At 41.8% G+C, this 16,899-nt stretch overlaps 1 protein-coding gene across 1 annotated transcript in view; it reads right to left on the bottom strand.

Moving 5' to 3' along the window:
• CLIC5 (chloride intracellular channel 5) overlaps window positions 1-16,166 on the bottom strand; it is a 53,455-nt gene extending 37,289 nt beyond the window's left edge. The window contains exon 1 of the mRNA XM_005146421.3: window positions 16,073-16,166. Coding sequence (XP_005146478.1) covers window positions 16,073-16,135 — 63 coding nt within the window. The 5' untranslated portion in view covers window positions 16,136-16,166. The remainder of the gene's footprint in view (window positions 1-16,072) is intronic.
• Window positions 16,167-16,899: the final 733 nt, after the last annotated feature.

Consider the following 16,899-nt stretch of genomic DNA (forward strand, 5'->3'; position numbering starts at 1 on the left):
AAATGCAATATAAATTATTTTTATAGTTTCCATACACTCACAGAGAAATCATTACAGAGTTTATTGTTCAGGTGATACTTTTTCACCTTTAATATTTTCTTCTTTGCCAAAACTGCTGTATTTGTTTGTCTGGTCATTTAGACAGATATAGAGTCAAATTTAGGCATTAAAGGGGTGTTACACTACCAGGTAGTCTTTTCTGATAGCCATCTACAAAGGACGGGGAATGTGAATCTCTCTGGATGTTTTCTTAAGCAAGAAACAACAGGCAAGTTCTGAGTTTGTAAGTGTAAATACCTGTAACAAAAACAAGAGTCTAACACATACACACAGCAAGCAAACATTCCTTGTGACTCATCTAAAAGCAAAACAAGCTGCATTTTCAGTATCAAATGATCAGGAAAAAAACCTAATGATGATGTTTTTCAAAAGCTACTGAGAGTTTCTGAATAAGCGTGTGTACAGGTAGAAATACAATTCACATGTATTTTAAGGTACAGACTTCTGAAACTGATGCATATTGATGCAAATATTAAAATAGTTGGATCAGGGGGTGGAGTTAGGATCACATTTCTTGTCCACCCACTGTCTCAGTTCAGGATGATCTCTTAAATCTCTTTGTCTATACTGCTTGCTTCAGTTTGAAGTGCTCCAGTGATGCTGCTTTACAAACTTCCTATAGGAAACAGTTTTCACAATTTTCTCGAAACAAATTTTAACTTGATGCTTAGACTGAATTTCCTTTAATTTCATTTTATCCTGTTATCAGCACAAAAAAGCTTAATTAAGTTTAATTCAATGCTATTTATAAAGACAATTCTTACTCTTTTTCCCTTTATACAAAAACTCACCTCATTATGCCATTGCAATTTCGCTAGTAACTCTTTACCTCTTACTGTCCTTTCACTTCTGGCATCCTTGACCATGCTGTCTATTCCCAGTATCATCTTTTTGTTTTGTTCTTATCACTCTTAAATCCCTCTCTCATGCTCCAAGTGGATCACTCTCCAAGAAGACCAGCAGTGACCCCAGCATAACAATCATACAGCAAAACTCTTCTCCATCCTGCTCTTTCCTATCATACCTGTCTTAGAAGCAATCTCTGACCTTCTTACAAATTTTTCTTGCTGGCTCTCTTTACTCTTCAAAAATAAATAACTTTCTTAATTTTGTTTCACTTTTTGCCCCTTATTTTTCAGCCACACATTCTGTTCACTGGCTTCAGTGATCAAGTCAGTGATAGCAACACTGAAACCTCCTGTCCCTTCCCCTGATTGCCCTCTCTATTTCTCTGACATTGTCACCCTGTTGCATTATTAAAATTAAACAAATTCCATCTGATATGGTGGAAATGGAGTGTGACACAGAGATCATGCCCTGTAAATCCCTTCACCCATTTATTATCATGCTCATAAGAAGATGCAACCTTTTCCTCCTCCGAAAACAGTCTTTAACCAAAATCTGTAAGTCATAGAATTGTAGAATCACAGAATGGTTTGGGTTGGAAGGGACCCTAAAGCTCATCCAGTTCCAACCCCCTTCCACGGGCAGGGACACCTTCCCCTAGACCAGGCTGCTCAAAGCCCCGTCCAACCTGGCCTTGGACACTGCCAGGGATGAGGCAGCCACAGCTTCTGTGGGCAACCTGTGCCAGCGCCTCACCACCCTCACAGGAAAGAACTTCATCCTAATGTCTAATCTAATCTAAATCAAATCTTTATTCTGCTTTCCTCTGGCTTCATGATCCTTTTATGGTCTGCAGCACCAATCACTGCTTTGCACTCTTAAAATCAGGTTCTTTCTCACAGCTTTTCTTCTCTCAGACACAAAATATCATCTGAAACTTATTGGTCTTCTTGTTTTTCTACAGAAAAACATTTGCTCAATGGTCACTAAAATCCGTCACCACAGTTTAATCTGAACACTCAGGTTTGGGCTGATAGAGCTGGATTTTTTGCTGTGATAATAACACATTGTATGTCCTATGCCATGCTCGTGCTTCAGACCTAGATGCTATTTTGGATGGGTTAGAAAGAGATTTTATGCTATCAATCTAAAATCTTGCTAGTCTTCATTACGATTTCTATACCTTTAATTTACAGATTAATATTTTATATAAACTATTTTTTATTTAGAGATTTATTTTATATTTACTGTTTATTGTGCTATCTGTTAAGGGGCATGGTCAGTCTGTTTCCCAGCATGGTTAATCAATTATAATTCACACCTTACCCCCTTTCGGGTGCTCTTAGACAGGTCATCAGGCCTAACCATCATATCTAGAGAAGGGCTAATTCTCACCCTGCTTCATTTAAGAAGTTTCTCTGGCAGAATTTTGTTTTATCCTGTACTCCTGCTCAGAGAAGGCAGCAGTTTCCATTTGCAGGCTGCCAGAGAGCTGTTAGCCTGAACAACTGCAATCTGCAGAATGCCATTTGAACTCCATACGCCGAGCACCAACTAAGAAAAGTTTATTGATACCTCCAGTTTAATGAAGAAATTGAGAAACTATCATTTGGCAAGACAATATCTGAACATTTTAAGTACATTTGTGTACAGCTAGGCCAAATCCATCCAAGTACTTGACTCAGCTCTGAAGAATTAGGTATTATTTTCATCTTTACTTACAATTTTCTCTGAAATTGAGGTCTTTTTCTACTATTGTGAAATGCCAAGCACACAGGTGGTTCTTGAAGAATAACAAATACCTAGAAATCCTATAAATTCACATGCCCAATGAAGAGCTAAGCATCAGTCAGTACAATAACCCTCTTTCTGACAGCATGGTGCAATGTGATTACCACTAACTCCACTCATTCTCAAAGATCCTAGATAGGGCTTTACATAAATGTTAAATCAATATTTAAATAAATAATTTTAAATAAAGAAAATATTTAAATATTTTTTTTTTTCATTTTTTTTTAATAATCCTCAGGGCCCAAAGTGGAAGAGATGTCCAGTGGCCGATTCTGAAAAATCCCTTCTTGCCTATGAGAGCTGCATCAAGGTGTTGCCACATGTGTAGACAAGGCTGAGGAGTGGCCAAAATAAGGAAGGAAGCATTTCCTTCCCCTAGAAAAGAAAATTAGTATTTCAAGGTTTCTCTCTTTGTCAGGGGAGTGGGACCGTGCTTCCTTTAAGTTCCCTTCCTAGTCACAGACTTCCCAGGTTTTCCAAGGTTAGAACTGAGTGGCTGTGCACAATCAGCACTTTAAAAATTGTTATTGTTGCTCTTATTATGATTGTTGTTGTTGATTGATGTTGTTATTATTCTTACAGAATCATCTCTTTTGAGACAAACATCAAACCATCAGGCCATCAGGCAAAGATCATGCTCAGGCCAGTGAGACAATGAGGTGTCCCTGTACAAACATACCACAGGCCTGCTGGGTTCAGCATACCAGGATGGGCAGATAATACTTCCCAATCTGAAACAAGTCTTTCTGCATGCATGTTTATCTGCCTTTATTACAGGCTATATGCTGGGAAGTCAGACTTATGGGGGATTTAAAGAAATATCTACTTAGAGATGAACTAAACCCCAAAAGATTACATTCAGGCACTCTGAGAAGATCCTCATGGCTCCATCTTGGAGTATGGGGAGTGTTTAATGCAGAGGAAGCAACAGATCATTTTTGAACCTCAAACAAGACCCAGCTGTAGATGTGGACCTAGAGCTTAATGGGGGGACACAGATACATTGACTTTAAAAAGCAAACAAAACCAAAAATTTGAAGTTAGAAAATCTCAATACAAGAAAAGGTGACTCAGTAAATCAAGGCAAAAAGAATGTTCCTTGTCAAGCTGCATGGGCGAGTCAACAGTCAGAGAATAAAAGTAAAATAAAATTACCCAAATGCCAGTATAAGTAAGTCTGAAAAAACAGCTTAATAATGATGGAATTTGAAGCACTGGGTCCTCTTGGCATGTTCTGAACAGGTAAAACAACCGGGGACAGAAAAACAACTAGAATAGCCACTCTGATGCATGCTGTAACCTGCAAGAATATTCCATGATTCAACCTTTCATCATCCAGGAAGAACTTCTTAAAAATGCTATAAATAAAATAAATGAATGAAACAGGTCTCCAGTTGCACACTGAATCAGCAGCAATGGCTCATCACAAAACACAGAGCAGTGAAAGAATCTAATTTCCTCCCATGATATTCATTTGTATCTGTTTGAAGCTGCCCATTCAGCAACTAAAAGCAAAAGGAAAGCAGTAGCACAACATGCCTGTTGACCCACACAAATTGAATCACAATCTAGAAAAACACTGGCAACAATAGCAATTCATCAGGGCTGGTTTCTCTGATTTCCACTTGTTTTGGACAATACACAGGTACAGACACACGCCAGCACCCAAAACAACAATAGCTATGTGCGTGCCTGGCGAGGTTCAGGATGCTTATTTGGGTGTCAAAATGTCATGGGGAGGATAAGCTTGGCAATTGATCTAGAGAAGCACCTGCCTGACCTGAGGATTAATTCAGTATTTTGTGAGGAGTCGAACCACAGTGTTTGAGTAGCTTTTATAGCCATTCCTCTATGTAAAGAAAAATGATGGAAGGCAATTTTAGCTGGAGAAGCTATCTGGCTACACAGATATGAACATGAATGTTGGTGCGAACTTTCCATAGGAAATTAAGCCAAGGCAAAAGGATGTGCCATGACTTAGGCAATGACAGACAAAGGGAATTCAGCTCTCTTATCTCCCAGTCTAGCTCGTCCTTCATCTCAGCCTTGAGGTCTGACCTACAGTGACACAGCATTGAGAGCCCTGGCCAAGCCAGCATCTCCTCAACCTCTGGAGGTGCTTCTGAACTCTGGCCCTTTCATATCCAGACAAAGATAAGCAATCGCACATTTAACCATCGCCTGAACTAATCATATTCCACCATCACATCCAGGACATCAACACATATTTTAAGACATGCAAGCAGCCTCTGAATATCATTTCTATCAGACTGGCTTCCACCAAATTTGTGCTATCTTTCAGAGACACAGAAATCAAAGATTGCTTCTGTGCTTAAACCAAGCCCTGTTCTGGTCTGACAAGATATCCTCCATTGCAGTACCTTCCTGGTTTGTAGATTTTATGGCTTGTTTATTCCTTCATTGACTTTAACTATATAAGTTTCATTACAGCATATTTAGTCTTGATCTGAACTAGAAGGAGAAAGGTCATGACTTCTTTGCTGGTTCATTCCAATGGTTAATCACCTTTACAGCTACTATTTAAGCTTATTTCTAGGTTGACTCTATCTGACGTTAACTAACTATTAATGTCTTGTTATATTTGTTATCACTATATTAAAAAGCCTCCTACAGTTATATTTAATATTGCGGTCAGTGACATTTGGTCTTTTACTTCAATGAGAAAGACTGCCTTAAGGAATTTTTGAGCCTTAAAATTATTCTTCTCTACATATTTTCCAATATTAAAACACACATTAGACCCATGTGCACTTAAAATAACCAGCCAAAAGGTAATCTAAACATTGACACTCCCCACTAACAGCAAAGGAAAAAAATACGAAAGCATAGTTGTGACTAGTATAATTTGTGTATTTATTATGGAATATTTACTGTGAATTACTAAGCAGGTGTGGCACATGAACACTGAATCAGTCACGCTAAGTGCTAAGTAAAAAACAGAAGACACAAGAGCTATGCCTAAAGGATGAAGCATAGGACCAGGGTGGACATACAGAGCACCATTAAGTCAGATTAAAGCAAATGAAAGTCACAGAATCACAGAATCCCAAGGGTTGGAAGGGACCTCGAAAGATCATCCAGTCCAACCCCCCTGCAAGAGCAGGGTAACCTAGAGTACATCACACAGGAACTTGTCCAGGCGGGCCTTGAATATCTCCAACATAGGAGACTCCACAACCTCCCTGGGCAACCTGTTCCAGTGCTCTGTCACCTGACAGTAAAGAAGTTCTTCCTGATGTTAACGTGGAAACTCCTATGCTCCAGTTTACACCCATTGTCCCTTGTCCTGTCACTGGATATCACTGAAAAAAACCTAGCTTCATCATCCTGACACCCACCCTTTACATATTTGTAAACACTGATGAGGTCACCCCTCAGTCTCCTCTTCCCCAAGCTAAAGAGACCCAGCTCCCTCAGCCTCTCATAAGGGAGGTGTTCCACTCCCTTCATCATCTTTGTGGCTCTGTGCTGGACTCTTTCAAGCAATTCCCTGCCTTTTTGAACTGAAGGGCCCAGAACTGGACGCAATATTCCAGATGCGGCCTCACCAAGCTCTGGCCTTGAAATATTAGGCTTAGTAATTCTTGTTATATTAATTCAAGCACATACAGGTGAATGCCATGGGCTTCTGTCTTCTGCTCTGTGCACAAAATCAATGACTATCAAGAATGAGGATTTAGAAGAGCAAATTATCACTATCTGAGCAACTTCATCCTTAATACAATGTCATTTATGCCAAAGTAGCAATAGAAGGGATTGGTTCAACTCCCGCTGTCCTACTGAAGCATTAATAGGTTATTAGAATCCAACCCTCCTGAAATATATTTCAATTAGCTCAAACTGATCTTCTCACAGCACCACTACCTGTCTGGACGCAGTGCGGTACCAGCATAACTCCACAAACTCTGCACTAGAGCTACCTCATGTCCAGATACTAAATAGAGAACCTAATGGCCTTACCTGGGACCAAATGTCCTGTTTCATCTGGTTTGATTTATTTTATGTCTAGGAAATTCAGATTTTCAATATGCTTTGCCAGAAGACAGCTCTATATTGGAGACCTGAGCACATCATATATTCCTTTTCTATTTTAAGTGGTGTTCAGTACGCCATACCGGAATAAGGGTGAAGAATGTTCTCTGCTCCCAAAATGTATTCACCTCTGATGGGGAAGGACTGGTTATCAGCCTTTTATCAAGGACAGCCTGAATAACTTGCCTTGGCTTGCTGAAGAAGGCAGAAAAGCAGAAAACTAAATAGAAGTCTTGCAAGAATGTAGGTAGAAACCTACTAATATTACAGAGCCTAATACCTTGCAAAGTTTGCATGGCAGGACCTTCTCATAGTTTGATTAGAGCTGGAAAAAAAGTAATTAGAAACAGAGTTTTTAAAGGTGGGAGCTGTTGGTGTAGCTTTGTATTAAAGTGCTGAAACATTGACCTGTTCATAGAATGCAAAGTCCAAAAAATGTTGATTCAGATTTTGAGAACACAGGGGCAATTTTAAGATGGCAAAACATAGCAAAATGCTATGATGTGTTACAGAACTGTATCTCTGGTGCTGCATGTCCCAGTCTCTTTTCTGAGCACCTCTACTTATGCAATTTCTCTGTGGTATATCATGGAAGATCCACTTCAGCCAGTGAACACCACCATTAAAAAAGATACATAAAAAAGGATACATATAAAATCATAAACACTCTAAAAGATAAGTTTTGGAATTATTATTGAGAGGGACAGAATAATACTAATTTACAAAGAATCAAAGAGTCAGAGAAAACATCCTATGGACCTCATTCTACATTTATGTGTGAACTTGCAATCAAGTCACATAGCAAACAGCAATGACATGCTGTAAATGCAATCAGGTACAGAAAGTTCTACCCTTTGGTATTATTAGATAAAATTCCTGTCTTTGGATCTGAATACATTTTGAGTTATTTCTGTTCCACTGTAATAATTTCCAATGCTTAAGTGTAATATAAAAAATAATGCCAGGAATACGTGATGCTGATTAAACTCATCAGACCTACAAAAATCTCAGATTTTTTTAACTCATAGCTCCAGATGTAAATATATATCATTGTTATTGCATCTAGATGAGTTTTACTGTGTGTCATCAAAATTGCATCTTGATGAGTTTTACTGTGTGCCACCGATACACAAGTGCAAACAAATGGAGAGGCCAAGGAAGGAAAGGGAGCAAGGAATTATTTTGGACTTTGCCCACATTAAATTTTACTGTGTCAAGGAAACCACTTTGAGCTATGTTCAAAGTACCTACTATAACACCTTTGGTACCTGCTCTGATTTCCTAGTTCACATAAGATTTATAGATTTGAATACCAGGACAAGAATGAATCCAGCACAAATCCAAACCCTTCCTTATTCCGGCTGGTTGTCCCTATGACTTTGAGTCAGCCTTTGCTAAAATAAAAAGGATAATTGAATCTTCCTGTTACTTATGTACAAAACTGACACTGAGACTCACAGGCCTTTAACATCTGTTTGTTAAAACAAGAGTAATTTGAAAAATCTTTCACCTGAAAAATGGAAATGCTAATGCTGATGTTACCTCTTTGCAGCGTTGCTGGGATTATTTTGCTGGTATCTGCGAGATTTTGAGGAATTATGGGTCATACAAGAACTAATAGTGTTGCCATAATGATCAATATGCTATCTGAAACAATCATTACACAGCCTTCCATCAAGATATATTTGACATCGCCAGGTGAACAGATACTAACATTGCACTCTGGAGCACAGGCAGACGTACTTCCTACTGGCTCTTTTGGAAAGGATCCCTGAGTATTTTTGGGATGTTATGTCAAATGATCTCTGTGACATTTGCTGTTCGGGAATAGCCACAGCAGAGCCATATATTGCCAATAATAGTTTCCAGGGGACACTTACTGGAGCTTCACTGTCATCACTAAGCCATGACACAACAACCTGTGAGCCTGATATGTGCTGCCAGAGATGGAAAAAAAGCTATCTGCAGCTAAACATAGAGCACCGAAAGCATCCTCATGGTGATTTCTAAGTAGGCACAATAAGAATTACATGGTAGAATTAAAACACTGTATTTACCTGGTTTGACTATCAGACTCAGAAAAGTTGTAACAGAGGAAGGAGTTAGTTGGTGGTGTTTAAACAAGATCTCAAATACACATAGAATCATAGAATCATTGAATCATAGAATAGTTAGGGTTGGAAAGGAGCTTAACATCAGCCAGTTCCAATCCCCCTGTCATGGACAAGGACACCTCACACTAAACCATATCACCCAAGGCTCTGTCCAACCTGGCCTTGAACACTGCCAGGGATGGAGCATTCACAACCTCCCTGGCCAACCCATTCCAGTACCTCACCACCCTCACAGTAAAGAATGTCTTCCTTATATCCAGTCTAAACTTCTTCTCTTTAAGTTTTAACCCATTACCCCTTGTCGTATCACTACAGTCCCTAATGAATAGTCCCTCCTTAGCATCCCTGTAGGCCCCCTTCAGATACTGGAAGGCTGCTATGAGGTCTCCACGCAGCCTTCTCTTCTCCAGGCTGGAACAGCCCCAACTTTCTCAGCCTGTCTTCATACAGGAGGTGCTCCAGTCCCCTGATCATCCTCGTGGCCTCCTCTGGACTGGTTCTAACACTTCCATGTCCTTTTTATGTTGAGGACACCAGAACTGCACACAATACTCCAAGTGAGGTCTCACGAAAGCAGAGCAGAGGGGCAGGATCACCTCCTTTGACCTGCTGGTCACGCTCCTTTTGATGCAGCCCAGGATACGGTTGGCTTTCTGGGCTGCAAGCACACACTGAAGCTGGCTCATGTTCATTTTCTCATCAACCAACACCCCCAAGTCCTTCTCTTTGGGTCTGCTCTGAATCTCTTCTCTGCCCAACCTGTAGCTGTGTCTGGGATTGCTCTGACCCAGGTGCAGGACCTTGCACTTGCCTTGGTTAAACTTCACAAGTGCGTCAAGGTCCCTCTGGAACCTAAACTGGCCTAACTCTGCTGCCTCTGAAATCAGCACTACAAACCTGACTGGCTTTTATGGCCATGGGATATAACGCACCCTGGACACTTCTGAAGTCTTATCCATTTGAATTAGGGACCCAGTTTCTAAAAGCATTTAAAGAAATGAAGTTATGGATATTCAACAAAGCTTTTGAATGTGATTTATTTTAATCAGATGCTTTGATTACAATTAACACTGATACTGTTGCTACCAAGTTCAACAGAAAGCAAGTAGTCACAGAGATTTATATGAGGAAACAAAACTGTGGCACTTACGGCTGTCATTTACCTTTGGCTTGCTTAAAAGACCAGAGAAGCAACCAGGGAGTGTTTCCCTGATTTTACTGTGTCTGTAGTGGAGCTATTATTTTGAATCGCTATTAATTTGTGGTTCAATTTTAGGAAGCCTGACTCTCTTCTTATGCTCATTATAGATACATAAAGCCTCTATGGGCCTCAACCCAGTCACTCATGATTTGAAATGACCTAAGCAAGATAGGAACTGAGCCAGAATTACACTGAAACACTTGAGCTTCCTGCATGGAGCTTATGAAACACGTTTATAAATGTTTAAACAAACCTAGTAAAGCTATTTTCCTCCAGACTACCAGTAAACCTTGTAAAGTTGGTAGCCTCAGTACCAATGCAGAAGGCCAGTGCAGCAGAAGAGGAGACTTAGGCCAGTGTTCATACATTGCTTCACCAAAATAAGAGACATGAACCAGGGTGCCCACCCCTGCTTGATAGCTCTGAAGAGATGAAAAATGCAAGGTTTATAATAACCCCTGTGCTCACACCACATCCAGGGTGACAGCTGAGAAGTGCCAGAGACAGGATGCATTTATGCTATACTGTGGCTACGTCCCTCTCAAAGCATGAAAGGTTTGGCCAACCTCATGACCAAGGATCCAAAAAAATGCTATTGTTGGTCTTTGAGCACCAGACAGGTTGAACCAGATGTGCCAGTATTGTTATTCTTCCCTGTGCTTTTCTCTCTTTGGTATTTCCTCTTTGCCTAGAAAGTTTCGCTGAATATAGGAATGATTTTGTATGGAAGCCAAGAGCCGAGTTCATAAAACCCAGTGAAATACCCAGATTTCTCAAGAAACACAAATTCACTTTGTACCTTCCAGATCTGATTCTGATTTCTGCTCTTCTCGAGGGCGGTCTTTGAAACAAATAAATTACAGAAATTGTATTATTACAACTGGCATGGTGAGCTGACCCTTGGCTCAACACTAGGTGCCCATCAAAGCTACTCTATAACTGCCCTCCTCAGATGGACAGGGGAAAGAAAATGCTGTGAAAGGCTCATGGGTTGAGATAAGGGCAGGGAGAAATCCTTCACCAGTTACCATAATGGGCAAAACAGGCTTGAGAAATCTGTTGCATTTATTACCAATCAAATCAGAGCAGGGCAATGAGAAATAAAACTAAATCTTAAAACCACCTTTTCCCTGCTCTCCCCTTCTTCCCAGGATCAGCCTCACTCCTGAATTCTCTACCTCCTCCCTCAGGCAGCACAGTGGGACAGGGAATGGGGGTTGTGGTCAGTTCATGGCACACTGTCTCTGCTGCCACTTCCTCCTCAGGGGAGAACTCTTCACACTCTTCTCCTGCTCCAGCGTGGGGTCCCTCCCACAGCAGATAGTCCTCCATGAACTTCTCCAACATGAGTCCTTCCCATAGGCTGTAGTTCTGCATGAACTGCTCCAGTGTGGGGTCCTCCATGGGCTGCAGATGGAGATCTGCTCCACCATGGACCTCCATGCGCTGCAGAGGCACAGCCCACAGCCGGCATCACCACTTGCTACACCATGGGCTGCAGGGGAATTTCTGCTTGGTGCCTGGAGCACCTCCTCCCCTCCTGCCCTGACCCTGGTGTCTGCAGAGATGGTGCTCTCACATATCCTCGCTCCTTTCTCTTGCTACAACTGCTCCTTCTCCCTTTCTTAAATACGTTATCCCAGAGGTGCTGCCACTGTTGCTGATGGGTTCAGCCTTGGCCAGCAGTGGGTCCATCTTGGAGCCAGCTGGCATTGGCTGTCAGATGTGGGGGAAGCTGCCACCACCTTCTCACAGAAACCACCGCTGTAGCCCCCCTGCTACCAAAACCTTGCCATGCAAACCCGATGCAATGGGTTAAAAAGTTCCTGTCAAGTTCTCTCTCCCAGTTTGTAAAGTCATTATTTGTTTTCATAACCCTGAAATTCTGAAACTGAAATGAGATTTCTTATCAGAGAAACTCATACATTAAAACCACAAGAGCCTTAATAGCAGAGAATGAATGACTGTACCAACCAGGAGTTACGGGTTGTTACCAGGAGTAACGTTTGTATTTGTATCTTCCTTCAAGGCTACATAGCAGCAGTTCACCAAAATCCAAACCAGGGTTAGCCTGAAATCATCTTTTGGCAGGCACAATTTCTTCGAAAAAAAACAGAAAATGCACAAAAAGAAACCCCAGAATGCATAAAAATCCTGCATCTCACTGGAATAATCTCTGGGATAACTGTGTCCAAGGCTGAGGAGAAGGGCAGCTACACCCTCCTGAGAGCAGTGACTCCTGGGCTTTTGATGGAGCACCCTAAATCAGCAGGATGAGTGCTGTGTCCTGTACAGCCAGGCTGTCTGACTGACCCGCTCATTCTGTGAGCCTCCCATATGGATTTTAATAGTCTGAACCACTGCATGTAAAAAGAGCACCATCCCAGTTCAGCCGTTACATTCAAGCATACAGGTGCGAGATTGCCAGGAAAAACTGAATAAACCTTCCAACAGGGTGTCATTTATACAGACACACTTTGCTCCAGGTTAAGATCAACCTGAGTTACCACAAGCCAGGTTAAGCACTGAACCAGCACTACCTCCCGATGCTCACCTCCCCAGGGCTGCTGCTGCCAGCGTCTCGCACTACCGCATAGCAAGCCTTTTCCTCTGGCAGCCTCTTCCAGTTCCTTGTCAAACAAGTTTAGAGGGGGAATCAGAGCTGGAGAGTTTCGGTGTTCACATAAGGCCTGCTCACACAAACTGCAGATCTGATTAAGGGGGCACCATCTGAGGTCTGCACACCTCACCTTTGCCCGTTCTCACCATCAGTCTGCTTGTGTCCTGCCCCAGATTTGGGAGGGTTTACTCTCATCAAGCACCTCTTGCAAGAACAAACACTTGTTCGCAAAATGATCTCATAGATCCAGGTTAGGGCACTGTTAGAATAAGAGTAAAATCAATGGGGATGATAACAAGATGTGATAACCGCTTAACCTGTCTGTGCCAGAGCAGCTCAGCTGTATCCTGGTGGTGCCCAGCCTATCTGCACAGCTCAGGAGATAGCTAACCTGCATTGGGTTACAGCGCGGCTCTTCTGTTTACAATCACATATCTACTTGTCTTTTTAAGGTGAAACAGAAAAGTGAAATAGAGCAATTGTGTAACACCTTTCTTTTTTTTAACCTGAGACAGAAACTGCTTTTATTAGAGATTCTATGGCAGGTGACAAACAGCCCTTTCTGGTTTGTTTGTGCTTGTGGAAGATAGTTTCCTCCAGGCCACATCTCCTGCCCTACATTTTCTCACTGATCTCTGCCTTTTCTGGTTGTGTGTTCATTCAAAGGTGGAGGACAGAACTCTTTTCCTTGAGTAAAGTATTAGCTCCACAAAAATCAAGTGATGAAATGCTCATTGGCCCCAACATCTCCTGCTGTTTGAACTGGCCTCAAGTGTGGTTCAGTATGTTTAGATCTGTCACTTGCCCCACACAGAAATTACTCATACAGAAATTGTCACCTTTCAGTTCATTCCAGCATAAACCAAAGTGCCTTATCCTTTGCAGATTCTCTCCTGTTTATCTCCTCTTAGTATAGAACCACAGAATGGTTTCAGTTGGAAGGGACCTTAAGGATCATCCAGTTCCAATCCCTCACCATGGGCAGGGACACCTCCCACTAGACCAGGTTCTCCAAGCCCCATCCAACCTGGCCTTGAACACTGCAAGGGATGGGGCAGCCACAGCTCCTCTGGGCAACCTGTGCCAGGGCCTCAGCACCCTCATAGTGAAGAACTTCTTCCTAACATATGACGTCAATCTCCCCTCTGCCAGTTTAAAGCCATTCCTGCTTTTCCTGTCCCTATAGGCCCTTGTCAAAAGCCCCTCTCCAGATTTCTTGTCAGCCCCTTTAGGCACTGGAAGCTGCTCTAAGGTATCCCTGGAGTCTTCTCCAGGCTGAACAAGCCCAGCCCTCACAGCCTGTCTCCATAGCAGAGCTGCTCCAGCCCTCTGAGCATCTTCGTGGCCTCCTCTGGATTCACTCTAACAGGTCCATGTCCCCATTGTCTTGGGGGGGCAGAGCTGAACACAGTACTGCAGGTGGGGTCCCACGAGAGCAGACAAATTTCATGCTCCAGAAGATATTTCTGTTTCTGTTTCTCTTACATGCTCCTACTTTACAGCAATTTCCTTGCCTCTTGACGGATGTTCTTCTCTTTTATTTTCCAGCTTCTGAGCTGTATAACTTGCACACTGGTTACATTATACAACTTTTTAGACTTTTAATTAAATTAATGGCACCTTTCCAAAACATCAAGTATTGTGATTTTTCAGCGTAAGTGGAAAGTCTGCAGGAAGATACCAATTAATTCTTTTGCTCCAGCTCTGCAAACTCCAAGTTTTATGTGAGAGTCTTTACGCAATTCTGACATACATTATGCAGGAAGTCACATTACTAAAAATGTTCTTTCTGGAGTTATAAATCTTCAGGTGATGGCATGGCTCAATTGAATGCAGTGCAAATTTTTTCTAGTACCTTATGGACCCAGAATTTCATGCTATGAATCTGAGCAATGACCTTCACTTTAACAGCTGATGCAGTCAAAGCACCATATATCACAAACACCCGTATCAGCCTCAATAAAATAGTGTGGGCACTAAAATGAATCAGTAGCTAAACGTTTTAATTCCAGAATATATCTGTGATAACAGAGCGCTAAACAATCCCACTAACCTATTTTTTAGCCCACAAACCTCTCTATTAAATTCACTCTGGTAGAAACTGCCTGTAGGAGGCAAATTGTCTGGATATGTGGACCCATGCTGGTCCATTTTAACACACAAAGGATCTACTGGGCATTTATGAACCAGAAATTCTTGTAAAATCTGTTTGCTAAGGAAAAAGGCCTTGATGCTGTCTCTGTCAGAAAGGCTGCGCTGAACTGACTGGTTTTGGAAGATGCGTGAAAAGGCCATGTATACACATCATGGATGTGGCTGACATTTCAACTTACAGACCAAAACATCCATCAGAGAGTACAAAGCAATTATATACCCTCAACTTGACAGAAGGGAGGGGCTGGAATTTGCTTTCCCAGTCATTCAGTACTTTGTTTACAAGGGGTCTGATGTAACTCCTGTATATTGATAATAATCATATTGATTTACAGGTATGGTTTAGGCTCTGAGAGACCAGACACCTGCATGTCATATGTACATAGTGGATTTCACGTTCAATGTACATAGAGTTTTCAAACATGCTCTGAACATCAAAAAATCTGAGCTCTTCACTGGGACAGAGTTTGCATGAAGTTTGCTGTTAATAAGGTTGTATATGTAATATACATATGTAATATGTTTGAACATATGATTTTAATGGCAAGATTTTATTATCCCAAGACTAACAGATGTACCCAATTTGGGACATTCTGAAATGTTACCATGTGACAGATGTACTGATTTTTCTATATTTTCATTATATCAGTTCCTGTTCTCAGTTACCCTTGTATAAAATCAGCATGAGCTTCAGGCTGAGGAAACTGAGAGCAAAATATGGTTTCTTTTTCTTTTTTTTTTTAGGGAAAAAAAACAAATAAACAAAGTATTGCTGGAAATAATCAGAATACAGTCAGCTTATCTCAATCCTTTTTGGTTTACGTTCCGTTAGTGTTTCAGACCTGACAGCCTCTGCCGAGGTATCAAACCAGGGTACCCCTCAGCTCTTCTTGCTTTCTTCCCAAAACTGGAGAAGGAAGTCAGGATTCTTAGTGGCTAAACTAAAAAGCCTAAAGTTAGGACACAGCACATTGCAGGCAGCAGGCTAAGAATAACAGGACAAACGCAGGAGGGGAGAAATAACAATAAAACACAGGAACTCTGGCTCTCCCTTCACAACATTACCTAATTCTAATGTCACGAAGGAGAAAGCAGTACTAACGTGTGCGCAGGAGATAACAGGCTGTCAAAGCACCACTTCCACTCAGCGCCAGAGAATTAAAGTTTGATTATTCAGTAGAAGCTGAGCTGATCTGAGAGTCACATCAGTGTTCAGTTCACAGTGCAACTTACCTTCACAAAGAGCTCAATTTCAGGGTCCTTTCCTTCCCCATTAGCAGCAACAGAGTCTGTCATTTTTCACCCCAAGGCTACCGGCTGATCTCCCGCTACCAAGTGGCAAAAGGAGGCTTCAACTGCACAGCGGGTGGGTTTCTCTTCCAAACAGCTCTCAAAAAGCTCTTAAAACATCATTTGTTTTTAGGATAAGGCTTGAAACGAGCGCAGAAAACAAGTTTGCCGCTAATAAATGAATAATTAAAAGCATAAGAAAAGGCAGGCAGCAGAGCAGCAGTCCCTGTTAGGGCTGTGTAGTCCTTCAGAGCAACAAGTGCTGCTGTGCTCTGGTACAGTATCTCATCTGTCAGAGCTGCAGTTCTCACTGCCTGCCCAAAATAGCCCAGAGCATAAAAAAAGAGGGTGGGGTTAACTCACAGGGGAGGAGACAAGCTCCTGGTACCTACGGCAGGATCAGGCTCTGAGCACATAATTCTGCTGTTCCCCGTTTTCAGGGTTTCTGTTGTCCCCTCCCTTATTCTACAGCTGGGATCACCGGTGACGGGAAGAGGGAAGTTCTGCTGCAGGCTGGTTTCATTGCTTTAAGCAACAGTAATGTTTTTTCCTTCTTTTCTAAAGGGTGTTTGTCCTGCTTCTAGCTGTTCAAAGTCCTAATACTGCTATTGCTAAGAAAGGTAAGGGGGGAAAAAAGCCTAATTTCCTCCCCCTGTACATTAGCTTTTGCATTGGCCCAGGAGGGTGCTGAATAGCAGAGCTCTGCCTTGGCAAAATCCCCATGTGTGATACAAAGAGGTCTAGAACCCAAAAGTGTATACTCTTAGGTG

The sequence above is a fragment of the Melopsittacus undulatus genome, chromosome 3 (genome assembly GCF_012275295.1).
Source record: "Melopsittacus undulatus isolate bMelUnd1 chromosome 3, bMelUnd1.mat.Z, whole genome shotgun sequence".
NCBI lineage: Eukaryota > Metazoa > Chordata > Aves > Psittaciformes > Psittaculidae > Melopsittacus > Melopsittacus undulatus.